General features: G+C 37.8%; 1 protein-coding gene across 2 annotated transcripts in view; it reads left to right on the top strand.

Annotated features, from left to right (window-relative positions):
* CDH4 (cadherin 4) overlaps positions 1–25631 on the top strand; it is a 1225586-nt gene that overhangs the window by 735676 nt on the left and 464279 nt on the right. For both annotated transcript variants that reach the window (XM_043984728.1, XM_043984729.1), the window contains exon 3: positions 18420–18646. In XM_043984728.1, the coding sequence (XP_043840663.1) occupies positions 18420–18646 (227 nt within the window). The remainder of the gene's footprint in view (positions 1–18419; positions 18647–25631) is intronic.

Genomic DNA, 25631 nt, shown 5'->3' with positions numbered 1-25631 from the left:
ATGACTGTCCTGTTCATTAGAGTGCATTAGCAGGTTCCACTATAGGAAGGTGAAAATTGTACTTAACCAGTTTTTACAAACATATGGCCTGTTTCTGCAGTCTTTACTGAAGCAAAGTGATCACAGATGAAGTCTTGGAGAGCCAAGTTCCTGCTGCCTTCACTTCAACCCTCAGCTTGCCTTTAACATGTGTCTTACCCAAAAAAAAAAAAATTAAATCACACATGAGTACCTAATCAGATATGTGGTTACCTGGGTAGGTAACTAATGCTCACTATAAACTAACATTTGACACATTGCTCTTGAATGAGCAATCTGCTAGTTGTGGCCAAATTTTCTATGTCCAGAAGAGACTGGGTTCTACAGAGGATCCTCTCTTTTTAAAAATATTATTTTTAATTTATGGAACAAAACAAGCATTTCCATAACATAGTATGATAAAGATGATTACATATAAAGCTACAAATCTACTATGTACAACTTGTTACTCCTTTCAAATATACAACAAAATTCTCATGTAAATGTCACCCTCATCCCCACAGATGGCTATCATTAGACACAAATAGGTATGTATATATCTATATTACACACACATACATATATATACCTATTTGTGCATGTGTGTATATATGTATATTTATATCTGCATATATATAATGTAAAATTATTCTACACATACCTCTATTTATTATTTCTTTCTCTGGATGCAGATAGTGTCTTTCTTCATATGTCCTTTATAGTTAATTTGGATATTTATAATAAAATAACTTATTCACTCACTCTTAAAAGGCCAAAGCTGAAAATTCTCCTTTCTTAAGACCTCTTCCAAAATAAGATCCAACCTCATTTTAGGCAGCAAAGCTCTCTCACAATTTAGGATTTTGTTCTTTTATGATTCATTCATGTATTCCTTCAAAAAAACCATTTCTTAAACACATACTATGTTCTGTTTCTCTAAATCCAGAGTTTAGGGAGAACACTATTCCTACCCTGATGGAGCTTACAGTCTGAGAGATAAGATGAGACACTGAAAGACAATAATATTCAGTATAATATAATTGTGTAATTGAAGTAGAGGAGGGCAGAAGGGTGTACAATGGGAGGTCTGAGGGGCCATTAGTCTCATTGCATGCCTGTGTGATCTCAGGCTGTTACTGACCAAGGGCAATGTGCCAAATTCTCAATGCTTCTATGCTGGCATCTGCTTGATAGGTGTGCCTTCTCCTTTTTGGTTGTCAAGGGAATGATGCTGCATGGAAGGAAGTGTGAACGATTACCTTGGGGGATTGACATCTTTTTAAATTAATCGATGGTAGAAAACCACAGTGTCCCTGGTGTGTAGTCTGCTTGGTGCTTCCCCATGTACCATTAATATTTAGGTCCTTTAGGACAGGGCCTATTGTTCTCTTCAGCCCTGCTCTTAATGCAAATCACCAAAAATCTCTCCAGGGCTAAAGAAAACCTTCTGATTTCATGTGGGTAAAATTCATATACTCAGGGAACTTTCCTGATGCATTTCCTCAGACAACAGCAAAAAGCTCATGTTTCTAATCCCAGGGGTCTAATCTTGCCAAACTCATGTTTCTAATCCCAAGGGCCTAATCTTGCCAACATAGCATCCCAGTTATTGGGTGTGGCAAGACTGAGCTCTGATAAACACCATGGAGTGAACCAACAAAGTAAAAAAAAGGAATGAGAAGAGTTACTCTTTTTCTTTCTCTTTCTTTCTTTCTTTCTCTTCCTTCCTTCCTTCCTTCCTCCCTTCCTCCCTTCCTTTCTTTCTTCCTTTCTTCCTTTCTTCCTTTCTTTCTTTCTTTCTTTCTTTCTTTCTTTCTTTCTTTCTTTCTTTCTTTCTTTCTTTCTTTCTTTCTTTCTTTCTTTCTTTCTTTCCTTCTTTCTTTCCAGGGCAATGAGGGTTAAGTGACTTGCCCAGGGTCACACAGCTAGTGTCAAGTAGTGTCTGAGATCAAATTTGAACTCAGGTCCTCCTGAATCCAGGGATGGTGCTTTATCCACTGCACCACCTAGCTGCCCCCGAGAGAAGTTATTCTTAAAAGAAAGGGGAGAAAGCCAAACTTGAATTCTCCTGGGTGCACTTTTATAAAGGCATTTCAAAGTAGTATCATGGGGAAAAAATAGGAGTCCTGGATTCAAATCCTAGCTCTCCTACTTACATAATTAAGGCAGCTAAGTGGTTCAGTGGATAGAATCTGAACTGGATTCCACACTCCAGAGAATCCTGCATGGAATCAGGAAGTCCTGGGTTCATATCTGGCCTCAGACACTTTCTAGCTGTGTGACCCCAGGCAAGTCACTCACTCCTGTTTGACTTAGTTTCATCATCTGTAAAATGAGCTGGAGAAGGAAATAACAAACCACGCCAGTATCCTTGCCAAGAAAACCCCAAATGGGGTCATGAAGAGTTGGACATGATTAAAAACAACTCAACAACAACAATACACATGTGTAAATCACCTCCCGTTTGACCATTAGCTCCTTAATGGCAGGCATATTTTTTTTTATCCTCAGAGCATAGTGCCTGGCACATAGTAGGCACTTAATAAAGATTAGCTGACCATTAACTGACCCTACTAGACAATAAATTCCTTGAGGTTAGGGATTATGTTTAATTTATCCTTACTTCATAGCACAGTACCTAGCATAGTGTTTAATACACAAGAGGTGTTTTTTCAGTAAGCTAAACCCACCTCTGAATTCCTAGTCACTTAATGTCTATATATACTTCATTTAGATCTTAATCACATACTGCTCTTATTATTAAAAATCTATTCATATCTGTGTCTTACTGCTCAAGCTAAATTGTAAGATCTTTGAAGGCAGGGATCCACACATGTGTCTTTATTATTCTCCCACAATGCCTTACACATATTAGTCACTTAATACATATTTGTTTTTGTTTTTTTGTTTTTTTAGTGAGGCAATTGGGGTTAAGTGACTTGCCCAGGGTCACACAGCTAGTAAGTGTTAAGTGTCTGAGGTTGGATTTGAACTCAGATACTCCTGACTCCAGGGCTGGTGCTCTAACCATTGCGCCACCTAGCTGCCCCTAATACATATTTGTTTAATGATGAGCCTTGGTAAGAACCCCTGTGCAGTGTTGTGATCTGTTCTGAGTACCAATCTTTTGTTATTGTTGTTGTTGTTGTTCAGTTGTTTTTAGTCATGTCCAACTCTTCAGGACCCCATCTGGGGTCTTCTTGGCAGAGATACTGGAGTGGTTTGCCATTTCCTCATTTTACAGGTAAGGAAACTGAGGCAAACAGGGTTAAGTGACTTGTCCAGGGTCACACAGCTAGTAAGTTCCTGAGGCTGGATTTGAATTCAGGAAGATGAGTCTCTGACTCCCTGCAAAATACTCTCTCCACTAGACCACCTTGGTGCCAATCTTAGGAAAGACCTTTCTCCCCTTCCAACATTCCCACCTCAAGTGCTACTTCCTCTCATCCTAATCTCAGCATTGACATATTCCATATTGCTTTTGAGTATTTACCAACATTTTGCCCTAAGCTTTTCATTCTGTATTTCTACCCTTCCAGAAAATTTCTTCTAGAAAATTCCATTTGATCTTGTTCATTCCTCCACTGAGTTCCCTTTCAGAATTTCTGTACTAAGTTTGTCATGTGTGATGTCAACAGGATCATGGGAGTATAGTTTAAAGATAAAAGAGATCCTAGAAATCACCTGTTCTACCCCACTGCCCATCTTCCCCCTCCCCATTACAGATGGAGAAACCAAATGACCTACAATTTCCTTCTAACTCTAAATGAATAATCCTTTGAATCAGAGGCCCAGAAAGGGGAAGTGCCTTCCCAAGGTAATGCAGCCAGTCAGGGGCAAAAGCAGAATTCTGATGAACACTTACTTGGTATATTTCTTTATTTAAAAAATCCTCCAATTTTTTTTCATGTCTTCTGTCATCACAGTTAGACAAGATCTTTGAAAGCTGGGACAGATTGCTTTCTTCTTTGGTTTCCCCTATACACCTCCCATTACAGAACTAAGCACCCAATGGATGCTTTAAAAAAAGAAAAAGGCAAATAGATCAGTGATTTTATGGCTATAGCAAGCTTCTGATGAGGAACTTCCTTTTCCAATGCAAATTGTCACCCTTTTCTTCAACCTGAAGTCTTGGAGAGTGGTTAGGGGACAGTGAGAAGTGACTTGCCTAGGTTATTCCTCCTACTCTTCATCTTCTTCTTCTTCCTCCTCCTCTTCCTTCTCCTTCCAAAGATTCTTTCAGTGAGTTGACTAAAGATGAGCTTTAATTCTAGGACGTTTATTCACATTATGCAATCATTTTATTACCTTTGTAATAGCCCATCAAATATTAAATACAGAAGGACAATGGTAGGCTAGTGACTAGTCTTAGGACTGCTTCTATCTGAACTCAATCAAATATAAGATGAGAATGAGAACAGTAATAATAATAAAGTTATATAGCAGTATATACATGTGTATCAATTCATATTATTATTACTATAGCTAGCATTTATATAGCACCTTATGTTTTACAAAATCCTCTCATTTTATCCTCACATCATAGGTGTTATTATTAGCCCCATTTACAGATGAGGAAATTGAGACAGTTCAGTGACTCACCCAGTGTCACACAGCTACTAAGTGTCTGAAGCAGGATTTGAACTCAGGTCTTCCTGATTCCAGTCTAACATTAATTCCCTCTCTTATTGATGTTATTATCAAATTATTAATATTTATACAATTGTTAAAAAATCAAACCTGTGATTTCATCAGTATAGAGATTAATTGGTGAGGAACTCCCTCTGCCAATACAAATGAGCACCTTTCTCTGCAACTTACCACCTCAGAGAGTTTCAAGGACAGTGGGAAGTTAATTGACTTGTCCAGTCACACAGATGGGACTAGAACTCAAGTCTTCCTTACACTGAGGCCAACTTTCTGTTCACCATGCCACACTGCCTCCCTAAAATTATACTAGTTTATTGTTTTTATTGTTTACATCATCATAATGAATGTTTACACAGCACTTGGCCTGCATAATCACACTGGAACTTCACAACAACCTTAGGAAGTAGGTACTAAAGGAATTATTATGCCCATTGTACAGGTGAGCAGAGGGAGACTTAGAGAGATGAAAGTGACTCACCTATGATTTCTTAGCTAGTAAGTGTCAGAGGTGGCATTGGAATCCAGGTCTCCCTGACTCCAAATCAAGCACAGTGTCCACTACAATTGACCCAACAGGAGATGGGAAGATAGTACTATGTTCAATGCTACTGATGGCAACTTTGAAGCCAGCCCACTTAGATACAAGCTCACCCTTCAATCTCTGATCTTTACCCAATAACCTAACAAGAAAAGCTATGAAGAGGGACATCTGATAAAGCACAATGCAATTTTGTGCCAACCCAGTCTAGGGGAAGATGCAACTTACTGCTCCTCTAAATGTCAAATAGTCTGTTGCAGATAAACTAGCTTACCCAGCTGTCACTCACTACCTGAATCACTGGCACAAATTGTCATCTTGCCTCCTTTCATGGAGCAAGCAATTAAAAATGATGAGGGTAAAGGGTTAAACCTGAAAGACAACTAATGAGGGAGCTGCAGTGCTTTTCCTTTCATTGGGCATTTGATGCAACTTTCAGCATAAGCTCCCGATGAGCCTCACTGAACATGTCTACAGGATATGTATTTTTTTAAAGGAACTTTTTTTTTCACCATCCTGGAAAAATGATAGATGTGGGACTATGTTGTTTATCTGAAATCCTAATTACGGATGCTGCATCCTTTGAATGTTAAAATCATGCGGTGTTTCTTAGATTTCAAACTGGCCAAAGAAAGAAGCTACAAATCCATAGAGATATGTGCTTGGTAAATAGACTTTTTAAATTCCAGATTTGCATCAACTGCAAATTATATGAATTTAGAGATTTCTAAGAGAAAATAACATCACACATACTACATGCTTTACCTTTTTTAACCAATTAAATATATTTTAAATATATAGGATTTCTAGATTTTAAAAGATAGCATTTAAATTTCACAGAACTTTGAGCACAAAAGGTACCCAATAAATATTTTCTCATTAATTAAAAAGAAAATTAAGGTCTTTTAAAATATGTTGTTGTTGTTGTTGTTGAGTTATTTTTCAGTCTTATCCAACCCTGTGTCCCAATTTGGGGTTTTCATGGCAGAAAAACTGGAGTAGTTTGCTATTTCCTTCTCCAGCTCATTTTACAGATGATAAAACTGAAGAAAAAAGGGTTAAGTGACTTGCCCAGGGTCACACAGCTAGTACGAGGCTGGATTTGAACTCATGAAGATGTGTTCCTGATTCTAAGCCTAAAGTTCTATCCACTGTGCCACTTGGCTGCCCCAGCAAAGGTTATTTTCTCCCTGGTAAAAATGAAAGTGTTGAACCAGATGACTATTCTCTAGTTCTGAATTTACATTGATTCTAAGAATTACTTAAGTACTTTGCTTTAATGATTCTATAAATAAATGTGATGATTGTTGTAAGGAAAAAAAAAACACTTTATACACTCTAGATCACTATTTAAATGTGAGTGACTATTATTATGTAACACCCCCCCCCATTATAACACATTCATTGAAAATAGTGCTTTTCACTACTAAAAATGATGGTTTGTCTATTAACTTTCTTAGACAGGGAAAAGATCCAAATATTAAGGGTACAGAGCTTACCAAATTGCCCCTTGCAATTTAGAGCCTCAGTGACTGATGGATGTATCCAATAAATGAATCAAAAAGTTACTGTCTGATGACCCCTTCCCTCAATTCAGTGAACATTCATTGTCTGCTTAGCAGTCTTAAGCTTTGCTTAGCAAAGCTCTGATAATTCTGTAATAATGATGATGATGATCACAATGATGAAAATAATAGAGTTTTTAAAGTCTTGTCAAGGCCTTTTACCATGTTATCACTGTGAGGTAGGTAGTACAAATACCCCATTGGGCATTGTACAGTTGAGGAAACTGAAGTTCAGCAAGGAAAATGACTTATCAAAGGCCAGCCACACAGTTATTATGTGGCATACCTGCAATTCAAATTGAAATATTTTGACTTCAAATCCAGTGCTGATTCTACTATACCATAAAAACTCTGTCAAAGACAATATTGACATAGAAAGAAAATATAAGCCTTCATTTTTTCCCTCCACTAGGGGGTAAATAATGCCCTTGGAGCCCTGTGTTTAGGGAGCAGAAAATTGGAGATCCTTTTATGCAGTTAATAATGGGTGAAAGGGAATACTTTCTTAGGGGTTCAAGATTACTAGCTAGGACTTTGAAGGAATCCTTGGGAGCTGTTGATAATAGAGGTTCATCCTAAGCAACAGAGGCAGAATGAATCCTATTAATAATACAAATCAGTGCTGGCGAGTGGGCGTTGAGGTGGACTCTGGGATAATATATAGAGAATAACATTTATGTATCAGAGACTGGAAATGCATCATGGTGACAGATGGCTGACCAGGTGCTGTGTGTTCTTTATATGGGAGAGATGGCATCCAAGTCTGAGGAGAAGAGACATAGAATGTCTGATCAACCCATTTGCTTTCCTTTTATCAACTCCTGATGGGGGGTGGCAGAGGGGGGAGGACGTGAAGAGGGGAGAGAGCAATTGCTGCAGCTAAAATGAATTTTCAAATATTGTGAGATTTCCCCCTCCCCTCACTCTAACAGAGCTCAGGCTTTCCAGAAGATGTCCAACCAAGAATATTTTCTCTGCAAATTTATTTCTTGCTTGTGCAGATCATGCTGAATAGCTATTCAGATCATAGTGAATGACAGTTCTAACTGCCCAAATATTTCATCAGAACTCAGACATATTTCAATGGTGTGGCAAAAGGAAGGCAAAGCCATCAGCTGGATAAGCCTAAAGAGAACGAATAGAGTATTTGTCATCTCTTGGTATGCCTGATCACTGAGTATTTTTGTTGTTTATTCATTCAGTCGTGTTGAACTCTTCCTAACCCTGTGGACCATAGCATGCCAATACTGTCCCTGGGGTTTTCTTCGCAAGGATGGAGGAGTGGTTTGCCATTTCCTTTTCCAGAGGCAAACAGAGGTTAAATAACTTGCCCAGGATGACACTGTTAAGTAGGTGTCTGAGGTCAGATTTGAACTCAGGTCTTCCTGACCCAAGGCCCAGTGTTCTAGTCACTGAGTGACCTAATAGCCTCCAATTACTGTATAGAACTATATTAGATCAATGAGTAGAACTATTTTAAAATTAAATGTGTTCTACCCAAAGGATGTCACACAATCTCAGACATCATCAAGTCCAGCCTGTGCAGAATAAGAATCCTTTTTATTATTGTTGTTTGTCCTTTGTCCATGAAGAGGACCATGACATTGGAGTGATATCATGATTGCAGTGAATTGGATTTTAAGTGAGAGAAGGCTGTGCAAGGTCACCAACCTCACTCTCTCCTCCAGAGTCATCTGGCAAGATGTACATCAGGACACCCGGAGATGGCCCCTAATGTTTAAGGCAATTGGAGTTAAGTGACTTGCCCAGGATCACACAGCTAGTAAGTGTCTGAGGTGATATTTGAACTCAGGTCCTTTTGACTCCAGGGCCGGTGCTTTATCAACTGTACCACCTGGCTACCCCAAGAATCCCTTCTACAAGATCACTGAGCGGTGGTCATGCATCTTCTATTTAAGACCACAAGGGTTGAGGAACTTAGTACTTACCCAAACAGCCCCTTCCTTTTTAAAACAGCTTTCGCAGTAATAGAAAGCTGGCTTGTCAGATCACTGTGTGATTTGATCTCAAATCCTTTGGTTTACAAGCCCAGTGCTCCCTGACTGTGAGCTCCAGCCTTGACTTGTTTCCTGAGCTCCAACTGATTCAATTCAATATTTCTGAAATACTTATTACTATGGCCAAGTGCTGAGAAAGAGGAAAATTTGAAAAAAGACAAAAAGACACAAGCCCCTTGTTGTCATGGAGTTTGCTGCAGTCTAATAGGAGATGACATCACACACACACACACACACACACACACACACACATTTTTTTTTTTGGTTTTTTGCAGGCAATGAGGGTCAAGTGACTTGCCCAGGGTCACACAGCCAGTAAGTGTCAAGTGTCTGAGGCCGGATCTGAACTCAGGTACTCCTGAATTCAGGGCCGGTGCTTTAACCACTGCGCCATCTAGCTGCCCCCACACACACACTTTTAATATAAAACAATACACTATTATTACATAAGAAATCACTAGGTGGCACAATGGATAGAGCCATGGGCATGGAATCAGAAAGACCTGGGTGCAGATTCTGCTTAGGTCATTTACTAGCTGTTGTTGCCATTATTGTCATTCAATCTTCATTTTCAGCGAGAACCAATGACATTACAAGGGTGTGTGACCCTGGTAAAGCTATTTTTAATCTCTCTCAGCCATCTGTAAAACAAGGGGGAGAGGGATAAAGGAAAGGAGAGATATAAGCATTCCTATAGTACCATCTACATGTCAGGCACTCTGCTAATCACTATACAAATATTTTCTCATTTGTTCCTCACAGCAATCCTGCTAGACAGGTGTTGTTATTTTCCCCACTTCACAGTTGAGGAAACTGAGACAAAGTTTAAGTGACTTGCCCAAGGTCACATAGCTTATAAGTGTCTGAGATCAAATTTTAATTCAAATCTTCCTGACCTCAGGCTCTTGCTCTTTCCATTGTACCACCTAGATGCCTATAATAGCACCTATCTTATCTGGATTTTTGCAAGAGGCTTTTAAGGTTTTATAAAGCATAACCATATGTTATCTCATTTGATCAAATGCGATAAGATCCACAAGGTGCTTTGGAAGCCTTAAAACACTATATAAACATAAGTTATTATTGTCATCATCATAATTATCAACACAAGAGAGGTGCAAAAAGTAATACATGAGGGTCAAATTGGAGGAAGATGATTGCAAATCAGAGGAATAGGCTTCCTGAAGTGGGGAGCCCCCAAGCTGGACCCTAAAGGACAGACAGATTTTAACAGGTGAATGTGAGGGAGAGCAATGGGAATTGAGAGAGTTTGACATGCATAGGGAGAATCCTGAGCAACAAAAGGCACACACCCAAAGCCAGGGGACATGTCCAGGAATTCCAAATGGTCTAGTTTGGTGGGACTGCAGGGAACATAAGAGTTGTCTTGGTCATTGCTATGGGGCTGTCCTGCACTGGGAGGGAGCAGGCTTACCTAAACTCTCTAAATTAGAATCAGACCACTGGAAAGGAAGGAGGGAAATGCTCCTACTGTAGAGAACAGAAGGGAGAGGAGCAGAGTGTGGCAGCTCCATGCCCTCTATGTTCTGACACCATCAGATTTTTGCAGTTGCTGTTTCCAGAGCAGGAACTGATAACACACCCAGGTAATTACCATGTGCCGGCTGATTGAAAGAATAGAATAAATATGTAGATAGGTGTGTACTTAATGTACATCAGGAAAGTGCTGATATGCTGGTGCATAAAGAGAAAACAACCCAATTATACAGGATGGATGTTGGGTTTTGCACCCATGCTAAACTTGGCAGAGGACAGGGGTCAAGGCATATGTGCAGGGCTGTACTCGGATGCCTGCAGCAGGGGAACATTTCTCCATGTTTAATTCAGATCAATGCAGTGGCTACCTTCTGCAACTGAGAGGAGGAAGAAAGAGCAGACTTTGACTGTGCATGTTTAAACAATTAGATTTAATTTCTCTCAGGATTCCTTCTGTCTCTTGTCAAGTTTGTTTTAAACTAATGGAAGTAATTAGCAAACCACAGAGAGACATCACGCAACAGGTAGCAATTTTGAGATAACAGAGAATAAAACCGGACATAGACACACAATTCTAAGAGCATAAAACCAGAGAAATGCTTTTTATTTCAAACAGATGTTTTAAAATGTTAAAGAAATTGGCTGTGGCCTGCTCTAGATTTGTGCAGCCAGTGAATCATGCCTTAAGATATTAATTTCCTTTGTTCTTATGAAATTCATCTTGAAGGAAGCATGGCATCCTGGAATTATATAGGATTGGGATCCAGGAGACCTGGGTTCTACTCCTGCTTGTGCTGTTCACTGCCTTAAGCAAATCATTAAACTACTTTGAGTCTGAGTTTACTCATTGGGAAAATGAGGGGTTTGGGTTAGATGGTCTCCAAGGCCCCTTCCGGCTCTTTTGTTTTACAATGATTTTCCTACTTATAAAGTTCAGAGACCCACTGGAACCATAGAAATGTCTTGGCATTACTGACATACATATTTTTCATGAAATGTGGATGCCATAAAAATATTTCTGTCACTAAGAAAAAGCTGGGAAACAGATTATAGTTGGGCGCGGAGAAAAGGAGGGCTAGTTCAGGGTAGTACTCTGAGGCTTTCTGTTTTGATGTGCATAAAGGTCATATTTCTGCAAATACCCATAGAAAGTCAAAACATGTTTCAAATTTAAGTTGCTTGTGCCATGCTTAGATTTTTGCCTGCATTTTTAACATTTATGTTGAATCAGAATAAAAAAAATTTGTTTGCAACATTTGGAGATTTCATATAATTCATTTAAAAAAAATAAATCAAAGAATAAAGGGTCCCATAGGTTTATTGTGATTTTTTATTCTTTTGGGAAGACTGAGAAAGAAATTAGAAGATCAAATTAACTGTATTAGGAAAGGAATTAACATAAACTGTTGAGTTTCCTTTTCACCATGGGTACCTATAGTGCTGGGCATGGAATTTAGTGGTAATTTTTCCCCCTATGGGGATATTTTATTAGTAAGATATCTCCAAATATATATTGGCACTTCTCTTTACCAAGAAATACATCCTCCTTAAAGTCATTGCTAAAAGGGTCACAAGAAATCTTTGGTTACCTTGCTTAGATAAAGAGAAGTACCATTATATATTTGGAGATATCTATTAAAATATCTCGCAAACCTTAAAATGCCACATAGATATAATGTGTTATTTATATATAATATATGGGATATTATAATCATCTGTTTTTCTTTTTTAAAATCCATAATATAAGGTTATTTTGTTGAGATTTATATCCTTATCTTAAATGTTATATTCAGAAAAACAGAGAACATTTCAGAAAAATATATAAAACCATTAATAAAGTATTTCCACTAAGTTCTGAACAGTCAAGATTTTACTGAGTGGTAGAATTGGAATTAGGGAGAGTTGGGTTCAATTTCTGCCTCATATTCATACTAGCTATTTTCTCAGGACTCCTTTACACTTAAAAATTATTGAAGACCTACCACAGAGTTTCTGTTTCAGGGGTTGATCTATTAATATTTGCAGCATTAGAAAACAAAACATCTGGGGAAGCTAGGTGGCACCGGCCCTGGATTCAGGAGGACCTGAGTTCAAATCTGACCTCAGACACTTGACACTAACTAGCTGTGTGATGCTGGGCAAGTCACCTAACTCTCATTTGACTTCTATAACATCCCCAGGAATAAGATGGAGATACATAGACTAGATGATGATACATATGAGGTAGATTCAGAAATGGCTAATGTACCACTGTCAGCCTGGAATCCTCTCTTGTGCAGTGTCCTAGGATCCTGTTATTGAACCTGTTCTAGCCAATGTTTAATCAGTGATTTAGATGAAGGCAATGTATTAGCAGAAACAGAGGTGGGCCCATCATGTGGCAAGAAGAAAGGAAAATAAATAGACAGTCTGAGTATTGTATTACTCTTCACAAAATATTAAAAAGACCTGGAGGTAAACTTCCAATGTATTATATGCATGAAGAGTTATGGAAACACACAGGCAAGAATCAGCGAGGATAGGTTATAATCTGCTCCAGTGGAAGACATGGCCACACAAGTGAGATCTGGGACCAATTGAAATACTATTGGTTGAAGGCATAGGTGGTCTGCATATGAAATTTGTGGATGACACAAAACTGAAAGGGAAAGGGGAAAATGGGATGACAAAATCTCTCTGTAGGTTGAGACAGTGTGTTGAAGCTACAATTTTTAAAAATACATATTTTATTGATATATTTTATATTTGTATCACTTACATTTCACAGCGCATCCCTCCCCATCTCAGAAAACTAGCCTGTATAACAAACTATAAAATAAAGAAGGAGGAAAACAATTCAGTAAAACTAACAAATATATTTTTTTAAAGTCTGGCATCATATGCATTGTTCCACATTCATGGACCACCCCCCTCACCCTCACCAGAGTCTACAAAAAAAGCAGAGGGAGATACCTTCTAATAATTCTTTTTTGAGTCCAACTTGATAATTCTGTAGCATTCAGTTAGGGCTTTTTTTTGTTTTTATTGTTGTTTTCATTTACATTATTGTAGTCATTACATATTACTTCACTTTGCATCAGTTATAATCAGTTATGATTCTTTGTATTCATCATGTCACTATTTCTTATATGATTTAATTATTCTCTAATCATTGAGCGTCTACTTTGTTTCCATATCTTTGCTACTTAAAAAAAAAAAAAGTTCTGCTATAAGTATTTTGGAATATATGAGACCTTTCTTTTTGTTAAACAGCCCTTTGAGGCATATGTCTTACAATGGGACCTTTGGGTCAAAAGGGATGGGTGCTTACATTGTTTTCTTCACATGATTGCAAATTCTTTTCCAGAATGGTTGAACCAATTCACAGCTTCACAAAAAATATATCAGTGTGTCAATCTTTCTACAACCTTTTCAACATTACCTATTTCCCTCTTTTGCCATCATTGCCAGTTTGCTAGGCATGTGGTAAAATTTCAGTTTGAATATCTACTTCTCTCATTAAAAATGAAATTTAATAGAGAAAATATTTATAATACTAGATTGGGTCTGAAATCCACCTGCAATTTCACAAGCATGAGATGAAGACAACATGACTAGAAAAGTAATTCATGTGATAAAGATTGAGAGAACTTTAATGAACTTATGAATACAGTATGAGTCAGCAGAACAATGTGCAGCTAAGTTTCTCCCTGGAACATCAGTCCTGCAACAATAATTGATTATTGGTCAATTCAAACTAGATGTCCTGGCATTATCTTGCACTCAACATGTTAAACACTGAATTCCTATTTTCTGTCAAACCCTTTCCCTTCAAAACTGCCTAATTTCTATCGAAGGCATTACCAACCTTCCAGTGTCTCAGCTTCACAATCTCAACATTAAACTGTATTCCTCACCCCACATATCCAATCAATACCAAATCTTCCCATATCTACCTTAAAAATATCTCTCAAATGCAACCCCTTTTCTCAGCTCACACAGTTCTCATAATAGTTCAAACTTCATCTCCTCTCACTTTGCTTGTATCCACATATTCTAGTTAGTCACACTATCTCAAGTCTCTTCCCATGCCACATTGCTGCCAAAGTAATTTTCCTTAAGCATAGATGTGAACATGTGTGTGACTCCCCTACTCAGTCAATTCTAGTGACTTCCCAGAGACTGTAGCATAAAATACAAACTCCTCTGTTTAGTTTTTAAAGTCCTGCACAACCTGGTCCCATCCCATATTTCCAGCCTTGTTGAATATTACTATCCCTTCTGTACTCTGTGATTTAGCCAAATTTGCCTTCTCTCTGTTCCTCACATGGCTCTCCTTTTCCCATCTACATGCCTTTGCAGTGACTGCCCTCTATGGCTACAACATACTCCCTCCTTACCCTTGCCTCATGGAATCCATCACTTCTTTTCAGATGTTGTTCATGTATTATCTTCTACATGAAACTTTTCCTGATTTCCCTGTTAGTGCACTCCCAAACGAACTCATATTTAACTATTTACTTATATTTAAATTTATTAATTAATTATCTATGTAAGTGTATATATATATATATATATACACTTAAGTGTACAGAGTATAGACATGCATCTATCTATACATACACACATGCATATGCTTTGTCAGTTTCATCATCTCCCCCATTGTAAGCTCATTGCAAGTAGGAATTGTTTCATTTGTTGTACTTGTATACCTAGAACCTAGAAGAGCCTGGCACCTAGGAGGTGCCTAATAATATATAATTGGTTGAAAACAACCTCGATCTTGAGTTATTTTAATAGAAGTATAGGATCCTTTGTGTGGGAGGTGATAGTCCTGTTGTCTGCTGCCATAATCAGACTAATTATGTTCTGTGTTCAGTTATCTGGGCACTTCTTTTAAGAAAAGGCAGCTAAGGGGTACAGTAGATAGAGTGCCAGGCCTGAATTCAGGAAGAATCATCTTCCTGAGTTCAAATATACACACAAACATTTTTGTATGTGTCCCTATAGCCTATATACCTGATTCATTCATTCATTCAACAAACCGTTTTTAGTGCCTTTGTATAAGGTATTATGGTAGTTGTTAATGGTGGCATTTACCAAGGTTAAAAAACCTCCCCCAGCCACAGGTTGGAATCAGTGTTGCTGTATAAGACTTTAAGGTTTCTAAAGTGAAGAGCTGGGTATAGCAGCACATGTGGTCTTCTGACAAGGGGATGAACAGTGAAGCTAAGGGAACTAGCATCTCTTCTGACAGGCAGGCAGGGGATGTGGTCCATGAGTCTGCAGGGAAGTAACCTCATCACTGTGCCTTTGTGAAAGACACGGGCCTGTTGCCATCTCTGAGCTCTGCCACTGGACTGAATCAACCAGTGTCATGCACCCCATCAAAGAGTAGGACAAAGGCTCCCGTGGCACATTCCTGGAACTCAGCCACTCCACAGGCACTGGAGCAGGGACCACAGAAAGTCAATCCAGTAGTCCTGCTGTGAGAAGAATGGGTAAAAGCAGAATACCCTGGTGGACTCAAGGAGGGCAGACACATAGCAGGTGGTCAGCTCAAAGAACTCCGGGGTGACACTGAATCAGGGCCTTAGCCCCCCTGCACAACTGAGAGACCAGCTGTGGTTGACAGCACTGACAGATTGGCATGGTGTTGGGGGTTGGGGGAGAGGAGAATGGAGGCAGGAGTTTTTGAGTACAAGCAATCCACAGCTCACAGAGGATGAAAGATAATTCCATAAGCGGCTTTAGACCTTGTGGGCAGCAGCTTCAGCTGCTTACTACAGGCCAAACTCTGTGAACAGAACGGCCAAGGTAACAGGACCCAGATTAGCTTGTTCAGTCCCATGACAGGCTATGTGTCACTGATTCTCAAGAGCAGCATTTACATACAAATACATATCCTGTGTGTACACATACACAGTAACATACATATAAATGTCACAACACTCATCCTCCCTAATTTCCATGTAAGTATATAGGTGGACTTTGGTTTCTATCACTAGCTGTTCCTCCAAAAAGAGATATAGTTATAAGTGGGGTTTTTGATAAGCAAATGATGTTCAAGTACACCAGGGGAACTCCCATAGGTAAATTCCTTTTGTACCTTTTAAAAGGTAAAAAAATGGTTCTATCAAATGAATAATTCCAATGGGGGGGCAGTCCACATATGTTTCTGTATATTAGATTCCCTTAAAAGCAAGCATACAGTTTTATCACAGGATCATAGTATTTAGAGCTTGAATGAACCCTTGAGAACATCTAGTCCCACCCCTAATTTTCAAGATAAGGAAAATGAGGCCCAGAGAGGGGAAAGTGACTGATCTAAGGTCACATAGCTTGTAAGTAGTACAGCATGGGTATAAGCCTTGATTCTCTGAGGCCCAATTCAGTCTCCATTGCTGACTCCCTAGGACTGATAGAAACACTTTGTTTTGTTAGAGATCTGCTTTTCCGGAACAAAAGATTTTATTAATATGTTTTGCACAGATTTCACAGCAATCATGTAACTGTCATGTTTCTGTCAATGACAGTGTGGTGTCAGAAGTGATTGATCCAGTAAGTTTGTAGCTGACTTTAATTTGTTTACTGTTGGGAAAGGGAACTATCAGAGCATTTCAGATTTCTCCTCTCACTTGAAAAAATGTAATTATTTCCTCATTAAGAAGTGAAAAATCTATCCCTCTTACCAACCTCTCACTGGAGCTGAGAATTTCAGCCCATTCCCTTAAAGGAGCTGTTTGTGGAACTCTGTGAGCCCTGGACATACTTTGTCCTTATGCCCAGAAAAAATGACAAGGGTCATTTTCTGCATATTTAGAAACCTTTGTTTTCTTAATCTGAGAGGTAGAAGATAGAGGTACCTGGGGAAGCATCAGAGTGATGAGGCAGCCCACCAGTGACTGATTATTTCAAGGAGAGAAACAATGAAAGGTGAAGGGTGGGAGGGGGGAAGCTTTCTCCAATGAAACTTAGTAGCTTTTTTTTTTGAGATTTTAGAATAAATAGTAATTAAATCATGCATGCAGTGACAGAAAAATTGCTTAAACTAATCCTCTCATCATAATTGCTTAGATCTTCACATTTTTATAAATACTATGTAACTTTATCTATAGTGGAGTTTGGGATTTTTTTTTTATCAACGGAATGTGACACTGTGGGTACCTCATAATTTACTGATACATTCTGTGGTGGCTTCAAAAGCATATACATATAAAAAACGTACTAATGTGATTTAAATGAATGTGCAGCTTGGAAAAAAAATAGCCTCTCTTTCCATAGCAGAGTTAAATATGGACTCAATCCTGAAATCATTAAGAGGTGTGCTATCAATTCTGTTGGCTAATTAATGTTTTGGAAGCAAAGCGGTGTGTGCTGCGCCCAGCAGTGTCAGTGGAATATCTGTTTTAATTCTATATTTTCAATTAACCAGTGAAGTGTGTTCCTACATACCCCTCCCAACCGCCACCCACTTTGATGCTGCTTGTGCTCTGGTCCAGCCCTGTTGGAAAGTCTCGTGTATCTCATTTTGCAGCAGGCCTCAGAGTTGTGTGATGGCTCTCATTAGCAAAGTAAGCCAAATAGTCACTGAGCATGGGATTACAGTTCTCCTTTGGTGGTCTGCAGATTGCATATCCCCCCCCTCCAATTTTTTTAAACATTCCCTGCATTTGGCCTTCTCTTAGAACAAGATACAATAATTAAGGGGTTTTAAGCATTCGTTTATTGTGAAGAGAGGCTTGCATATGGTAGACAGGCTATTGAAGCAAGGAATATATTTCAGGTAGAAAGTACCCACCCTGTAGTTAATAGCTTCCAGTTGAATTCTGAGATCATTGTGACAAGAGAAAAATCCATTTGTAGAAATGGAGAACAGCTGTGTTTTAGATATAATGAAATTGTATCAGGAGCCCCTCTCCTGCTTTTTTAAAGCCAGCAGCCAATTCCCCCGAGTATGAAGATAAAAGACAATACTTTCCTGAAGGTCAAAATAACAGTTAAATCACTCCTGCCACCCCCTTCAAATGTCTTTGAGATCTTAAACATGCCATGGAAAAATGAAACCTGTGAAGATGCATATTTGATTTGTTGTTGTTTTCTGATCAAGAGTTATATCATAACACATCTCTTTTTTTTAAACCTTTCTTCTAGTAAAATTCAGCAGCTGTAGCAGTACCAAGGAAGTGCAGTATGAGACCAACAATTTGGACTTCAAAGTTGGGGCTGATGGGACAGTTTTTGCTGCCCGGGAGATGCAACTCCCCCCTAAACAGATTGCATTCATGGTGACTGCATGGGACTACCAGGCCGTGGAGAGATGGGATGCAATAGTCCGATTATTGGTAGGGGAAAAGATCTTTCCCCATTCTGTTCATAAGGTAAATATAGCAACTATGTCATGTGGTAGAATAGATGCATGGACATGTCTGGCATGGTTTTTGTCTCCTAGACAGAACTAGGCAGTTGAAATATGGTTGTGATCTCTTTCACACAATAGAAGCAAACCCTCTTTAAAAGTTTTCCAAAGGGTTTTTTTTTTTTGGTCTGTGTTTTCTTTCACAACATGACTAATATGGAAATATGTTTTTCATGACTGCATATGTATAAACTATATCAAATTGCTTACCATGTTAGGGAGGGGTAGGGCTAGGAATAGGAGGGAGAGAGAGAATTTGGAACTCAAAATTTTTCAAAACAAATGTTAAACTTTGTTTTTGCACATAATGGGAAAGTAAAATAACATATAAAAATGGTTCCCAAAGGATTGGGGAATGAAAGTACTATAAATGGGAAACTGTCATTTAGAAAAATATTCTTTCACAAATCCCCTGCTTTTGTTCCATCATCATGTATCCAGTTTAGTAATGATGGATAACTGATTGGAATAGCCTGAAGTTTTCAATAATAGGTCAATATGAATAAAAGACTAGAGTGGTTGAGGCTGGAGAGGAAAAGAAGCCATGGGAAAATTGGTAATCATCTTCATTGAAATGAAAGACTATTTTATTGGCTTTTTTTTTGGTGAGCATAAATTCTGATTTTCTTAACAGAATAACAGAAAAAATAAATTATCAGAGTCAGGAGTCTGATATTTGAAAAACAAATTTCTAGATATAATGGCTACCTGACATAGCAATATGGCACCTTAAAAGATTGTGAGAGCTGTTCACATGCTTCTTAAAATAATGACAACCTCTGACATTTGCATAATACTTTACAGTATATAATGTTTTCATGAACATTATTCCATTGCTTCCCTAAAACAACCCATTGAACTAGGTAGGGCAAGAACAATGATCTCTTTCTTCTGGTTCTATAGTTCTAGAATCAACCTTATCTTGCAGATAAAGGCTTAAAAGCTCAAGGAGGTTGGGTGACTTGCCCAAAATATTTTGGTTAAGAGCCATTACTTTGCATCCCATATGTATTTGTAATAGGGTGTTCTTAAACTTTTGGGGGTCATGGACTCCTTTTATGGTCCGGTGAAGCCTATCAAACCTTTCACAAAATGTATAAAATAAAATACATAGGGTAACAAAGGAAACCAGTCATACTGAATTCTTGAATAATTCTTGAATTATTATTATTATTATTGAATTATATTGAATAATTGAAAATTTTAATACATTCAGAGTGTCCAGGTTAAGAACTTCATTGATGATGATGATAACATATTTCTATAACACTTTGAGAATTTCAAAATACTTTTCTCACAATAAATCTATGAGGCAGAAAGGATCAGTAACATAATCCCCATTTTATGGATAAGGAAATTGAGAGTCAAAAAACCTTATGTTTATCACACACACACACACACACACACACACACAGGCTAGTTGAAAGCAATATTGCCTTCAGAAAGGAAAAAAAAAACATTCAAGAAATCATGGAAGGATATTCCCTATATTTTTTTTTCTTCCCACTGGCATGGATGCACATATTGTGTTACATTTCACCGCAAAAAGAAAAACAAGAAACAAAAGGGAAAAAAAAAGTTTCTATGGCTAGTGAGCATCAGATCTGGGACTAGAACCTAAGTTTTTAGATTTTTCTATCCCATTATTTTTCATCTCTTCTTCAAACTATCATCTCTAAAAGAACAGGACAGTCTATTCTCATACAAATAATTTTTAGGGGATAATTCCATCTGTAAGCAATAGAGATGAATGGATTTTCTCATTAATATCTCTTTAAAGTCTTGTTCCTATTTGGGGAGGAGAATGTAGTGGAGTAGAAGGAGAGGATGTGCACGTGTGAAATAGGGAAGTATATGCCCACAATTCCTAAACCTAGAATCTTCTTGAGCACCAGATGCCTGTGTGAAAATGTGGACTTTATATATAAACTGTGGAGATACTTGAAGCCCCATTGAAATCCTCAGATAAAAAGCATTAATTGAAAACATAATGACACCTTTTATTAGTTGTGTTAATGAAATGATTTCTGATGCAATTAATCACTTGCTCCTCTGCTGGAAGGTGCAAATGACTGATTATGATTGCAATTATCCTTTCTGAGTACAATTGCTGGCACCTCCAATCTTGCATCAGCACCAGCACCAACATTGCCCTCAACTGAAAAGGCCAGAAGATAAGTACAAAATGTAAATTCATGACAGAGTTGTTATCCCAGTTCCTGGAAGAGAAGAGCTGGAACCATAAATTTTAGTTAGTAGCATGGAGTAATTGAACAAAATGGGAAAGAGGCAAGGGGAGAACAGAATCTATCCTGCATGCTGCTGAAAGATAACTTCAGTTCTCAGAAAGACTGTGGTTTCATTTGGGCTGCAGCTGCTTCCACTGCCATAGGTCTCAGTTTCTCAGGGTCCTTCAGGGGATAGCTACATATCTGTGTATATGTACATATATGCATGCATATGTGTATATTATCCATACATACCCTTACATTCATGTGCCAAAATCAATTGGCATCTTATCATTGTTTTCACTTCTTTGCTACTAAAGTGTTGCTGTGAATAATTTGGTTTATGTGGGATCTTTCTGTCTTTATTCTCCTTGGAAAATAGGCCCAGCAATGGGATCTGAGTCAAACAAAATTTCAGTTGCTTCCTTTTTTATATGCACATATATACACATGTACATGCATTATACACATATATGTATATCTATAGATGTTAATACATACATAAGCTAAAATATTCACAGCAATACTTTTTTTTAGTAGCAAAGAATTGGAAACAATGAAGATGACCACTAATTTTGGCATATGAATGTACAGTATAATGTACACTCTAAAAAATAATGAACATAAAGGATTTAGAAAAACATGGGAAGATTTACATAATCTGTTATAGAATGAAGTAATCATACCCAGGAAAAAATATACATAATGACTCTAACAATGTTATGTATACATATATTTGTATTTAAACACATATAAATATGTATGTGTGTTTATGTGTGTACATATATACAGCGTGTTCCAGAAAATCTTAGTGCCATATTAAGCTATGAAAATTTAAAATATTAAAGCTTAAGATGGCACTAATACTTTCTGGAACATTCTGTATAGTCTTCAGGAGCCCAGAGCCATTATGACAAGGCATTGAAGTAGTACTTCTGTGGGAAAGAAGAAATTAACTTTCCTTCAATGCCACTTCATTTTTATTATTTTTAGAATTATTAATATCTTTTGTTTTTACATCACCCTCATTACCAATGTTAATGTCCCCTGCCTTCAGTAAACCTACTCTTATAACCCATGAATAAAAAAGCAGTTTAGCAAAACTAAGTAACGCATCAACCTAGTCCAACAGCATAAATAACATTCAACACCTATAGTCACTCATCTCTGCAGAGAAAGGAATATGGTACCTTTCTTCATCTCTTCTTAAGGAATTTAGTTTTTATAATTATGTAGTTTTCAATTTCATATTGTTGTTGCTTTTTCCAATGGGATTCTTGTATTCATTATGAAAATTGTTTTCTTGACTATACTTCACTCTGTATCAGAGCATATAAGTCTTCCCATGTTTCTCTGAATCCTTTATATTCATCATTTTTACAGTGCACATTACACTGTATATTCATAAACCAAAATCAATGGGCATCTTCATTGTTTCTAGTTCTTTGCTTCAAAAAGAAAAGAAAGGTGCTTTAAATATTTTGATTTATGTGGAATCTTTCTGCCTTTGACCCCCTTGAGGTATATGTCCATTTAGCAGTGAGATCTATGAATAAAAAAAAAATTAGTCACTTACTGGCATCAAAATTATTTCTTATGAAATTTACTCTCAAAATTATTATACTAATTCATAGCTCCACAAACATTATACTTCTATGCCAATCTTTCATAGCTACTCCTTAAATGCTATATTCATTGCAAAACTCTCTTCTCAAAAATATTCCAATGGCACCCTGTGTTCTATTGTATCAATTCTACACTTCTTTGCTGGGCTTTCAAGGCCCTTCACAATCCAAGAGATAACCTTATTTCCTACTACTCTCCAATAGGTATATTATATGTTAGTCACAGTTTTCTCCTCACTGTCCATATCATGCTGTGAGATTTAAAATTGGATACTAGAGCATTAATCTCCCCTCTTTAACCTTTCCCTTAATTTATCTCCCAGACTAGTAAATGGAAGAAGCTTCTGGTCTCTAGTTAGAGCTTTTATTGTTTCGTAGTTACAAGGTGATGTTGATTAGAGGGATAGGAAATTAGAAATACAAAACAAATAGTCTTAAGTCTAAGCTTAGTCTATATTCCATATAAAACTCACCAAAAGCCCAAGGCCACCTTTGGGGGGAGAGAGCCGAGTCAAGCACGTGCTTCTACGGCGAGCCGGGCCGAGTCCAACTCCAGTCAGCGTCTGTGTGTGCAGCACAGTCATTGGACCAGGAGAGCAGGAAAGACCTCCCGCTTCCGTTCTTTCCTTGCCTTTTAAGCTCGCACCCTGGAAGTGGAGTGCTTAGCAGCCGGGCTGGCATGCGTAGCCCATGCATGGCCATCGGTCTCCTCCCCGAAAGGGTGGTCCTTCAAAAACTGGCGTACTTTTTACCACAATGCTCAGGTCTGCTTTCCTTTTTCTGCTTGTACTAGATCAAAGGAATGAACTCTACCTCTCCTCTCTGCCTATCCAATTTCTTTTCATCCTTTGAGGGCCTCTGCCTCCATGGTCTACCCTGACCACTCCAGCAGTCAATGATCTTACCCTCTTCTGAACTTCTTTGCACAAACTGTAGGGGTTAATCATATCTATCTTGTATTATTAACTGTTGTTTCATTTAGGTTAGATGTGTTACCAACAGTCTTGTTGAGAACTTCTTCAAGAAGGGGATCCATTTCTTTTGAACCTTTCCTCCCCCACGTGGTGTCTAGTAAAGAACTGAAAATGTAATAGGTTCTAAATGACCATGATAACAATACCAGGACTATTTCTATCTAAATTACATAAAAATATGAGATAGATTATGGCAATTATTAACTAGGGGCAGCTAGGTGGCACAGTAGATAGAGAACAGCATTCAGAGTCAAGAAATCCTAAATTCAAATCCTACCTCAGACATTTAATAGATGCACGACTCTGCAAAAGTCAATTCACCTCTCTACTTAAACTTCCTCACCTGTAAAATAGGGGCTAATAATAGTACTTGCCCCACAGGATTGTTGGGAGGGTCAAATGAATTAATATAAAGTGTTTTGTAAACCCTAGAGTGCTTTATAAATGTTAGCTGTTATTAATTATATCATGTCATACAGAATACTATTACAGTATATGATATACACTATCATAACAAAATTATAAACAGATCTTAGCCAAGGACTTTCAAGAATTATTTTTTATCGATGGTAGCATTACCTCCAAGTTACACTATAACATATTGCAGGGCAATACAGGGCAATCATAAGAAATTAATTTCATCCCTACATCCAGATTAGTTTAACTAAAAAGTGAGATTTAGGAGCTACTAAATTCTAGAGAGGGAAAAGCTGAAGAACCTTGGGTCACTGATAATCACTCTAGAGACTCTACCCAATAACACAATAGATGACAAAAATAAAACCAATGTCTTAAATCATTTGCAATAGGAGCTTGGCATATTTAGATGAGACTTTTGAAAAGAACTTTTTGAAGATACATTCTTGCATAATATTTGGGCAAAACTGTGAAAACATTGAAGAATTTGCCCACAATAGTATATGTTCTCATTTTTGCCATGGTGGGAACCATAGGAGGAAAGGTACCACTATCAAGGAGCACTCTTAAGGACAGGCAAATACCTTGCATTGTATGTCAGACACTTGCTATCTTCTGTAAACTAACACATAGCAAATTCCTGTACAACAAATATAGAACTTCCAGTATTCTTGAGAATTCTGTAAATAAACTGAATGACGAATGGGCCATTGTTCCAGGTAGAGTTCTTGCACCCAAATCTTTGAACATAATACTGATCTATAAAAAATGAAGAATAATGTTTATGATAGCTGTCACCATACCAAAACCTCATAACCTCCAAACTACATCGAATAAAAAGCTTTCAAAATGTAGAGAGCTAGTAGAAGAAATCAAATTGTGTGGGAACAAGATGAAAGTATAGATCATCCCCATCATCTTTTCTGCTGCTGGAGCTATCTCAAAGATGCTTCTAATGCTTCAGTGAACTTCTTTCTAGAACATATATCCCAATACTTTAATTACAAAAATCTGAAAGGGACCAGGATTCCCACCTCAGGAGTCCCCAAATCACATTTTGAGGACCACTATATTAGTCAAACTAGGGCAGTTTGAGAGATCGAGACTGTTTCATCTTGGTCCCTTCCATTGGATAAGAGCTCATGCTGACCTGAATCAAAAAGCCAGGAAACATTTTCCAGGTTTGGCTCTGGCAAAAAAAAAAAAACAAAAAACCCAAATAACCAAAACAAAAACAAAAAACAAAAAAACCCATGTACTTGACCAATGCTTATTAGGTGAGAATTTTTACTCCTTTATAATGCATTAAGAGAGACATTCTAAATTTGTCCCTAATGAACAACAAGCAAGTTGTGTGTGTGTGGTTTTTTTTTCCTGTAGTGCTGTAATTCGTTCTGCCTGAATGAGTTGACATGATTTATTTCTAGACTTAAATGTTAATTCTGCTTTTAAAAATGCACTGGCCTTGATTTTTATATCATGTGATAAGCTTCTTATCCTAATTGTAACCTTGGTCATGCCGATTGGGGGATGTTCCAGGCAGTATTGAGTAGTGAGGAAATGAAAGTCATAACCAATAATCTGCCATGGCAGCAGAGTATAGTTCAGTGGTGTTGTTCATAAATGTTTAACAATCAGCTTCATTCCACCTCCACCCCCCCCCAAAATCTACCTAAAACAAAATTTTAAGTTTAATATGCATT

This window comes from Dromiciops gliroides, chromosome 2 (genome assembly GCF_019393635.1).
Source record: "Dromiciops gliroides isolate mDroGli1 chromosome 2, mDroGli1.pri, whole genome shotgun sequence".
NCBI classification, from domain to species: Eukaryota; Metazoa; Chordata; class Mammalia; order Microbiotheria; family Microbiotheriidae; genus Dromiciops; species Dromiciops gliroides.
Note: the sequence above shows the minus strand (reverse complement) of the source record. Positions and strands in the feature narration are given on the sequence as shown.